This window comes from Equus quagga, chromosome 3 (assembly GCF_021613505.1).
Source record: "Equus quagga isolate Etosha38 chromosome 3, UCLA_HA_Equagga_1.0, whole genome shotgun sequence".
In the NCBI taxonomy this organism is placed as follows: domain Eukaryota; kingdom Metazoa; phylum Chordata; class Mammalia; order Perissodactyla; family Equidae; genus Equus; species Equus quagga.
This window is the reverse complement of record NC_060269.1, coordinates 148,543,427-148,554,043: the sequence shown is the minus strand read 5'-3', so window position 1 is coordinate 148,554,043 and position 10,617 is coordinate 148,543,427. Positions and strand designations below refer to the sequence as shown.

At 42.5% G+C, this 10,617-nt stretch overlaps 1 protein-coding gene across 2 annotated transcripts; it reads left to right on the top strand.

Moving 5' to 3' along the window:
* The first annotated feature begins 471 nt into the window (after positions 1-471).
* Positions 472-10,375, top strand: TMEM128 (transmembrane protein 128). 2 transcript variants are annotated; one of them, XM_046657566.1, is made up of 5 exons: positions 472-585; positions 2,098-2,239; positions 6,345-6,503; positions 8,386-8,493; positions 9,734-10,375. In XM_046657566.1, exons 1-4 carry the CDS (start codon positions 489-491, stop codon positions 8,483-8,485), a joined length of 498 nt encoding a protein of 165 aa, XP_046513522.1. In that variant the 5' UTR covers positions 472-488; the 3' UTR covers positions 8,486-8,493; positions 9,734-10,375. The 2 variants fall into 2 exon arrangements, with proteins under 2 accessions (XP_046513522.1, XP_046513523.1); XM_046657567.1 differs by lacking the exon at positions 9,734-10,375 and adding an exon at positions 8,763-9,727 and having other exon boundaries at positions 475-585.
* Positions 10,376-10,617: the final 242 nt, after the last annotated feature.

Here is a 10,617-nt window from a genome sequence, read left to right as displayed (position 1 = left end):
CACCGGCCAGCCCAGCGGTCCTTTCCTCCTCCTGGGGCTGCCTTCGACACTTTCAAGTCTAGCTGGGCGACTCTTGAAGAGGAGAATTAGGAAAGACACTAGGGGCTGTGATGCTTTGGACACAGGGGAGCCAGGGAAGGCTGCGGAGGGACAGGGCAAAGGCAACCAAGAGGCGCCACACAAGGGCGCATCCCTGCATGCCACGCAGAGCGGCGTCAGCAACCTTGGTCCTTCTGGCCTTCCGTAGCTCGGAATAAAAGGGATATCTTCCGCCGGGAGACGACTAGTATCTTGAAATTCAAATCAGGTTTGCGGACTCGAGCGCAAAGATTAGGGAGCCAACTCGGACCTACATTCCCATTAACCAAAACTCCGAAGACCAAAGAATCTCCACCCCTCACATAAAGACACCCCTCCGCCGGAAAGCCGATGGCGGAAGTTCCGGCGGGCTTGACGTCACTTCCGCCGGGGTTCTGGGCGGTGCCAAGATGGAGGCTTCGCGGGCGCGGGAGTATCTCCGGCGGCGGTATCTGTTCCCGCCGGACGCCGAGGCCCCGGTGGACGGCGAGAGCTCTGCCGGGCCGGGTGAGGCGCTCCCCCGGGCGCGCTCCGAGCTGCGCCCAGGTTCCCGGAGTCGAGGCCCCGGGAAACGGCCGGCCCGCGGGCCTCCCGCAGCCCTCCCCAGTCAGGAGGGACCGGGTTTCATTTTTCGAGGCTTACCGAATAGTTTGGGAAGTCGGGTATTTGGTGTTATAAAAGATCCTTAGAGAACACGGAGCCCTGCGTATCTTCCTCTCAGCTGCGCTCCAGGATTCCCAGGAGAGCTGATTTAACACCTGTTGGGCAACATCCATTAATGTTAAAGATGCCCACCGTTCTTTCTACGAATCTACCAAAGGAACATACTTGTATCAGTATGTCCACAAGGACGTGTGTGTAGTGTTTCACCTCAGCATTGCTTGTAATAGCGAGCGACCGGAGACATCTGATGGCCTGTCAGCAGAGAGCTGGTTCAGTACGTTTAGATGTATCCATACATGACACACCAGGCCGACTTTTATATACCGATGTGGGTGATTTTCAGAGGGAGGCGCAGAACAGAGTCTGGTATGCCACCATGTGGGTACAAACCAGATCACGTGTGATGTGTGTTCACCTGTAGTTGCGTAGAATTTGGAAGAATTCGGTATAAGTTGATATTGGTAGTTGCTTTTGGGCTGAGGAACTGCAGTTAAGGATAGGAGAGAGAGAGATTGCATTTTAGCTCTTGTACGTTGTAAGTCCTGTGCATTTATTACCTTTTAAAAAATAAAGAGAAGAAACATCATGCCAGGCATGCTTATGTATAAATTTTGAGGGTATCTTCCAGAATTTGTTCTCTCAACAAGTTCCGCAGGGATCCTGACGGTCAGCTAAAGGTCAGGAACCTCAGATGTATACTAGTGGTTGTCATATGATCTAGAGGAAGGGCGTGTCACTCACCTGGGGAACTTGTTAGCAGTAACTCACCTGAGCCAATCCCAGCCACCTGTTCTTTCAGATCAGGTCCCAGATGGAAGAAATTTGACTTGTCCATCACCTGAATAGGCGGTGCTGTGCCAGGACTAACCCTCCCAAGTGCCCTTTCCATTTTTGAGCTGCTTCAAGTAGTTGTGTTTAAAATAATTTAAATATGTAATTAAAAGTATTTTTTGAAAATCACAAGTCTATTTTGGCCTTTAAGTTTTGCTGTTTGCATTTTTCTTAATTAACAGGACTAATTACATCTCTAGGTGATATATGAAACATAATGTTAAAATTCCTACACTAGCAGGTGGCATCATTCTTTCTGAAAGACTATGAGTATGCAAATTTGGTTTCAAAATTCATTTAGAAGAATAAAGTTGATTGTTTTGAACATGTTTTTTAGCAGGCTCCTATAATTTCTGCAAAGAAAAACCTACTTTGATGGCTTTACAGAAGAAATTGGTACTATAATGGGAGAAAACCTGGTTCTTAGAAAACACTAGGAATTTATTTTATTTGGCTTAAAATAAGTGTGATTTTTCTTCATAAACTTATGGTAACGTGATAAGTTGAAACCTTCCTTATTTGCAGAAGCCTCTACAGCAGTTGAAAAAAAGGAGAAACCTCTTCCAAGACTTAATATCCACTCTGGATTCTGGATTTTGGCATCCATTGTTGTGACCTATTATGTTGATTTCTTTAAAACCGTTAAAGAAAACTTTCACACTAGTAGGTAAGAAACCTTTATTGCTTCATACGTTGAACACCCTTGTCTTATTTTTTATGTTCTGTTTTGTCAGTTGAATTCTTTAAACATTTGGTAAGCACCTGCCCTCTGCTGGGCACCGTGTTGGAGGTACTGGTGATACAAAGATGAGTGAGAGAGTGTATGCTCTGGGCGTATACAGGAGAGTGGGTGAGAGTGGAAAGTATTTCAGTGTGCCTTTTCAGCACAAATGTGTTGTAGGATGGGGAAGGGAGTGACTTTAGGAAGCACCTAATCCATTTGTAAAACATAGAGGGAGAAAGACTGACTGCAGGTCTTTATGAAGATAAAGTGCAGGGGTACTGGGAGGAAGGAATGAGAGTTGTTGTGGGTGAGAATTGGGTCTTGGGACTTGTTTTCAGAGGATAGTTACAGCTAACAAGGTAACTACAGGGTGTGAGTGAATTAGAGTTGAGGTCATTAGTGGGAGGAGTCAAGCTTTGAGGCAAGATGTCAAATAGTCCATCATTCACGAAGATTGAGATCTCCAGTATAATCTCAGGAGTTGACATGGAGGAAAAAATTGTGAATCATATCCCAGAGTCCTCACTGAACATTGAAGAATGTTCTGGAGGCCCCCAGAATACAGAAGAAAGAGGGAGAGATATTGGTGAGTGTCAGAGCTGGCATTGGGAGGGGTGGTTTGCAGAGGTTGCAAGCATGACTGGAAGTACTGTCAGGGCTAGAAGACAGGTGCAGACAGGACTGTTTGATCCTGTGTTATCGTTGGGGGACACAGAGTTCTCCAGAATCCTTCAGGAGGAGCAGTGAGTGCCGGAGGGGAGCCAGGAGCTCGATGGAGCACACAGTCAGGGAAAAGCAAGCATAAGCGAGTTGATTTAAACTATTAGAGGGAGAAAGCTTGTTCCCCTCTTATTTCTGTGAGCAGGAACTTTCCTTAAACACTTCCATCTTCCTGTCCCTCCCCATCACTTGCTCCTTCCCTGGGAGGTGGTGTGACTATCTGATTGAGTTTGGGATGAAGAACTAGACGTGTAGTTTAGCACCTTCTTTCTTTTGGGAGCCAGCTGCCCATGGGAAGCACAGACTCTGGTCCGCTTTTCTTTGCCATCGTTTTATGGGGGCAGCGCCAACATGAGAAGATCTCTAGGTTTTCGTTTCAACTTGGAATCTTGGGTAAGTCTGTCTGTTTCTGAGTTTCAGTATCAGGAAGCACTTTGTCACTGGCTTTGTCACCAAAGCCATCTTCCCACAGCTCTGTCAGTTAAAAAGCTGACAACTCATGTTCATCATCCTCACTCCTTTGTCTCTATCAGTTGGTTTAGAGCTTGGGCTGGGAAAAGATGGAATGGTTACTTCACACACCACCAGTAGCAGCTGCCCCTGTGTTCATCAAATATTTCGTGAGAACCTGAAGTGTGTTCACCTGTGGTGACAATGATGCATAAGGCACATTTTTAGCCCTCCAACAGCTCCTTCTAGGCCAAGACAGGGAGATGCATAGGTCACGTGGTGCAGGCTGTGTGAGTGTATGTATGGGATGCTACGGCAACATCTAGAAGGGCACCTGATCCAGAGCAGTCTTAGGAGGTAGACCTGTTGGAGGTTTTAGGAGAGATAGAGGACTTCTCTATCTGTGTCCTTATATTAAGTATTCTTAGGAGTTTAACTTTAAGGAAATGATGAGGTAAGGAATAATTAGCCGTAGAAGATGTTTGGGGGCACCTGCAGGAGTAAGTGGAATGCCAGGGAGCATACCGCTGTGGTGTGGCAGAGCCAGGACTCGGGACCAGGGCTGTGAGAATGAAAAGAGAGTAGGAGTCATAGGCCTGGCCTCAAAAAAGCATCATCGTAGAGAAAAAAGACCTAAGTGCATCCTCCGAGGCTGAAGATTTTGAGTAGCATGGTGTTCTTGCTGAGGGCCTCAGTAAGCAGTGGGGAGCTTGAGCAGCCGTGGGATAGAGTGGTACTCAAAGATAGTTGAGGCTGAGTTCTGCTTTCTTAAAAACGTTCATTCCTCTCACACCTGAGGGAGTTCCTTTCTTTACCCTGCTGTTAGCCAAGTTCAGAAGCTCGAGACATTAGGGTTCTTTAAATCTATGCAAGGCTACGGATTGTATGTTCAAAGATAGGAGAGACAAGTCAACATTAAAAATAAAGCAAAACATCCTGATGCTTTGGAAATCACAATTTAAAAAAAAATCCTGGTTGTTTGCATCAGAATCAACTGTGGAGTTGATTAAACTACAGCTAAAATTACAATCCCAGATGCTCAGGGCCTTCCAGACCCACCAGGTCAGAAACTGGGGCAAGATAATTTCCTTTTAGAAAATCACAAAGGTGACTCAGATCAGTAGCCAGGGCTGAGGACCACTGACTGGCAGTACTTTATTTTGTTCAGGCAGTTTTCTCGGTTTTTCTGTCCTTTCCCATATCTGGACAGAGCAGCCGCACTAGGATTCCGTGTGAAGTTAGAAACTGAAATGAATAGAAGGAAGGATTCTGACAAAGCAAGGAGATCACCGTAACTCTAGCACGGTGTTCCACAACCTTTCTTTATTGTCACCTCCTAAGGAGCCGTTTTTAACCATTTTTTCCTAATCACCCCCTTATGTGCTGCATGCATATTTGTGCTTTGTACATAGAAAAAGAGTGAGAATTTTCTTCACTTTGAGGGTGGTATCACCCCTGTTGAGAATGCATACTCTAGCAGAAGAGAGCTCTTTGAAGACCCCTCAGGAGGAACATGGAAATATTTTTCTCATGGATAACATCAGTGGAATAATGATCGCTACTGAGGTTAGCTGTGTGAGAAACACTTTCCTAAACACTATTTGATTCTCATAGCTCTTCTATGCGTTAAGTGTTGTTAATATTTCCCAAGCACACTGAAGTTAAGTAACTTTCTCAGAGTCACAAAGCTAGTCTTGCTGGAGCTGACATTCACACCCAGACAGAGCGATTGCAAAGGCTGTGCTCCTAACCACTGAATTATCCACCTCTCATCATTCTGAATCCAAGAATTGCATCATCATAAAGAGCCTTAAAGGAAGTCATCACTTCCTTGCCATTGTTGGAAGTCAGCTCAGTGCCTGTTAACCGGACTTTTGCAGCCATCTGTTCCATCTCTCCTCTACCCGGAGCACCAGTCTTTTCCCCTTGGAGAAGCAAAAAATAGTGAGGGTTTGGGTTGATTTGGGAGACTGGGAAAGGGACTTCATTCCCCAAGTCTGGCCACCTCACGTGACCAGCAGGGGCTGGAAAGAAGGGGCTGATGAGGTTGCCTCACACACTGAGTCAGGTCTTGGATGGAATTGGAAGGAGGAAAAAGACGTGGCCCTTGGAGGAAGATTGGAGACATTCTAAAAATGGGAAGGTTTCATTTAGAAACCATTTATGAGAGGCAGTTTGAATTAACTATCTTCCAAATTGATTTTCAGTATTCCAAGAAACCCTACTTAGAGGAGTTAATGGTACCCTTAGAGAATCTTTATTATTCTAACACTTAAAACTTCAGAAACAACCAGAAAGCCACTACCTTTCCTGGGTTTTTTTTTTTTTTTTTTTTTTTTTTGCTGAGGAAGAGTCACTCTGAACTAACATCTGTTGCCAGTCTTCCTCTTTTTCCTTGAGGAAGATTGTTGCTGGGCTAATATCTGTGCCAGTCTTCCTCTATTTTGTTTGTGTGTTGCCACCACAGCATGGCTGCCAATGAGTGGAGTAGGTTGGTCCCGGGAACTGAACCTGGGCTGCTGAAGCGGAGTGTGCCAAACTTGTCCACGGGGCCAGGCCTCTTTCCTGGTTTTTAAAGAAAATGCCTCACTGTTCCAGGGTTCTTTTTGGGTTGGCTAGTTTATGAAAGTGTGTGTGCATGCATGTATTTGAAGTCTTTTTTCATTCTTCCATGTGTCTCAGCCTCATCCTTTCTCCCCCATCTCCCATTAGATGGGGACTTTCTGGAAGCTGGATTGAGGAACTGTGGGTCCTTCTGTGCTCCTTCCCCAGCTGATATTCTTCTTAGAAATAGATTTGTAGGCTGTCAGTGCAACCTGTGAGACGTCTGCTAACTTGCCATGTGCCATCAACCCTTACGTTATTTCTGTCTCTACAGCTGGTTTCTCTTTGGCGGTGCCTTGTTGCTCGTCAGCTTGTCAATTGCATTTTACTGCATCCTCTACCTGGAGTGGTATCGTGGAATTGGAGATTATGATGTCAAGTATCCAACCTTGATACCCGTTACAACTGCTACTTTTATTGCAGCAGGAATTTGGTAAGTTGAGTTTGAAATGACTAATAGGAATAAAAAGTTTTTTGATCAAATGATGGACATGGTACAAAATTCAAAGGAAGAAAAAAGAATAACAGGAAAATAGTCTCCCTATCATTCCTAGTCTCTGATTCCCTCTTCAGTAGTATCTTTCTCTCTTTATTTATGTATTTATGTATTATGTCTTATTTATGTATTATTATTATGTATGTATTTAGTTATTGAAAACACAATATGCATGCTCTTTGTTTCTTCTCCCAAAGTCCCAGTACATACTTGTGTACCCTAGTTGTAAGTCCTTCTGGCTCTACTATGTGGGGTGCCTGTCACAGCGTGGCTTGATGAGTGGTGTGTAGGTCTGTGCACCCAGGACCCAAACTGGCGAGCCCCAGGCCGCCGAAGCGCAGCATGCAAACTTAACCACTATGCCACCGGGCCAGCCCGCCATCTTTTTTCTTCTTAATGGAGCCCTATAGCTTGGAATTCCTCTGTGTTGGTGTGTGTAGATGCGCCTCATTCTGTTAGTCATCACTACATGGACGTACCATGATTTATTTCACCAGCTCCCTTTTGTGGGGTTTACTGATGTTTTTATTCTTATGCTGTTATAAACAATGCCATAGTCAGTATCCTTCTTCATAAGCTCATAGGTACTCAATGAAAAAAATACTGATTTTTTTAATGTTTATAAAAGTATACTTGCTCACTGAAGAAAAGTCTGTTACAGAAAAACACAAAGGAAATAAATCCTATGATCCTGCCAATCAGAGAGAAAAACTACTCTTTATACATTGTGTATGGTCCTTTAGTTTTTTTCCTTTCTTTATAGTAAGTGAATTTTGATTTTGGAGAAACCACATACCTTTGTACATATTCAGTTTAAATATCTGTTTTTTAATGATTTTCTGTAGTTCAAGTGTAAGGGTCTTTGACATATATTACATTGTGATGTGATTATTATTACTCCTTCCGTGATGCAGGTAGACAAGTGTGTTACTTTACATTTTCTATTTTTTTTTTGAGGAAGATTAGCCCTGAGCTAACATCTGCTAATCCTCCTCTTTTTGCTGAGGAAGATTGGACCTGAGCTAACATCTGTGCCAGTCTTCCTCTACTTTATATGTGGGACGCCTGGCACAGCCTGGCTTGATAAGCAGTGCCTAGGTCTGTGCCCGGGATCTGAACTGGCGAACCCCAGGCCGCTGAAGGAGAGCACACAAACTTAACTACTACGTCACTGGCCAGCTCTTACATTTTCTTATAAAGCTAACATCACTCCCGGAGATGCTATTTTATTTTTTAGCTATTTTTCAAAACATATATTTAAATCAATAACTATCTGAAACACTTATGTAATTAACTATAATTTTCCCTTATTAACTTCTGCTCTTATAAATTCAGTCCATAAAACTCATTTGCACTTAAAAAATGTTTTATTCTTACCTTGGTGAGGGGAATAGTGTTTTTCTCAATAGAAAATTAATAGCAGTTTATAGACAATTACTTTTTTCATTCTGTTTCTAACAGAAAAATAACCTTTAACTGTCTTTTGTATTATGACCGTTTGATATAGTGTTTTAATTCATGTTCCGTTAGAGACACTAACTTTAGGAGGCTCACGTTTCTATTAAGCCATGCTGACTCGTTAGAAGACCTTTAGTGACTCCAGTTCCCAGAATGTTTTGAAGAGATTGTGGTATTTCGAGTATTGGCTGCATCATGTATCTGAGAAACATGATAGATGTGTATAAAGTTGCTGGGTGAACGAGCTTTTCCAAACTGAGTAGAAAGTGAGTTCTTTAGGTCTGGATTCTACAGTGGGATACATTTGTGTAGATTACAGGTGGAGTTGTCAGCTGGGTGTTTTTTGTCCTTTTCTTTTCAGCTTCAACATAGCTTTATGGCACGTGTGGTCATTTTTCACTCCACTGTTGCTGTTTACGCAGTTTATGGGGGTTGTAATGTTGATCTCACTCCTGGAATGACTCTAAAGGTAAGATTTCTGGAATGGTGTTTCCAATAACGTACTCATTTGAAAATGTCTTTCATGACAGTTTTCCGCTGACACAGCAATAGCAGACTACTTGTGAATTATTTCAGTTGTGTTCACACTCGAGCTGTTCATCCATTGAACTCTGCGATGAAAGGGCCTGAGACCCCTTCCCATTTGTATAATTTAGTTCTAAGTGACTACTACTTAGAGAAGGCACACTGCCTTTCAAGAATCTCATGAAGACAATTTTTTTTCCCCTTTCAATATAGGTGAAGTGCACACAGACCATTTTATACTGAAGTCAACTTCCATCAGTTTATACACAAGTGGCTATTGGCTAGATTTTCTCGAGAAATGGGAACCTGGGAGAATGGGTAATTTTACCCAATTGGGCAAAAAAGTCTGCCATTTTCTAACTATTCTGGCTACCTCATAAATGTTTGATGGAGGACACATCAACCTTTTCCTTCTGTGTTATTTATAGAGTCTCTGCCTCCCCATAGACCGTTGCATCCCTGGGCCTGCTGTCTTACACAGTGGGATCTGTTGGCTGAGTATCAGATAACTCTGTTATTTAATAAGTATGTCTTAAGAGTACTCACTCTGTATGCTTACGGACATGGGAAAAAAGACAGATGGGCCCTCTTTTCATGTCACTTACATCATGACTTGGAGGAAATACTCCATACGTCAGTTTACAGGTAGGAAAACTGAGGCCCAGAGAGGTAGAAGTTAATACAGTAAGTAAATTATTGGGGTGCAAAAGAAAACTGACAGTTCAGCCAGCAGATGGCATGTTCTTCCTTTGGAGTTTTAAAGGGAACTCATTGTTACCACGTAGAGAAGAAAGGGATGTTATTGTTGCTGGTCTGAGAGTAATTGCCAGCACGTAAGTGACCATGCTGATGTGTAGAGTCCCCTCTGCACATTGTGCTGTGGACTGTTCGGATTCTCACAATCTGCTCTCGTCCCGGTTGATGGGTGTCGCCGCAAGAACATTCCCGCATCTGACCCTGGCTCCCACCTCTCCCTCCTGATTTCGTTAAATCTTTGGCTGTTCAGTTTTGAGGTTTTACACGTTTGGGAGCTTATGACTGACTGTTGATACAAATGTATAATTGGTAATGGAGAACCAGATAGTGCTGCAGGCCTGTAGATGGAACTGTGCTTTTTTAATATAAAATCCAACAGTTTAAGATAGAATGTTTCACTTGGGACATAAAAGCTGGTTTTCTTTCAGATTTAAGGGCATGTCATTTTAAAGTGAATGATTAAATACCCAGCTATCTGAAAGCATCGCAGACATAATGGAAGAGCTACAGTGTGTTTTTGCCTCTACGCAGTGAATGGTTTCCTGAGAGGAACGGTAACTTTATAGATCTGTGGTTGAAAGCAGAATAAATTATATTTCATTTGCTGCTTCTTAAACTCACGTGGTGATTGAATTTTTTGTATTCAAAATAGAAATAACTAATTTGGAATGTTAATCTGTTTGAATCATTGGAGAAATTATTGGTGTAAAACTTTAAACAAAGTTTCAAAATAGGTACATAATGTACACTCAATATTACAGATAAATTGTTCACTTTTCCATTTAAGGGGTAGCAGTTCATTGTACAAGGTGACTGGATGTGTGTGTAACGGAATGATGCTGTCCTGTGCCTTTAAGCCAACTGCAGCAGTTACTATGTGTCTCACTTTTATAATAGTTTTGTTAGGTGAGAGGACCAATTGAAAATATTTTATGTGTTCGCATCACTTCACATATTATGATTGTATAAATTATTGGGTTTTTAGCATTTGTTTAACATATGGACTTTTAATCATTTTTAAGTATGTATAATTTTTCTTTAACATTTAAATTAAATATTTTTATAACTTTCTTGTGTGTTTTATTAATACAAACTTTGGATTAGTTCTGTTTCCAGCTATTAGCACTTTGAGTTTACCAAAGAAATAGCCTTCTTTTTAGAGAAGGCTACTCTGCTCTTCACAGACCTGTGAAAACAGTATTTGCACTTTCAAATGCAAATCTGTCCACATTAAACCCGAACATCATAAGCACTGTGACATAGAAAGTCCCTGATGTGGATTCTTTTTCCCTGGAAAGGGACTTCCTGTGAT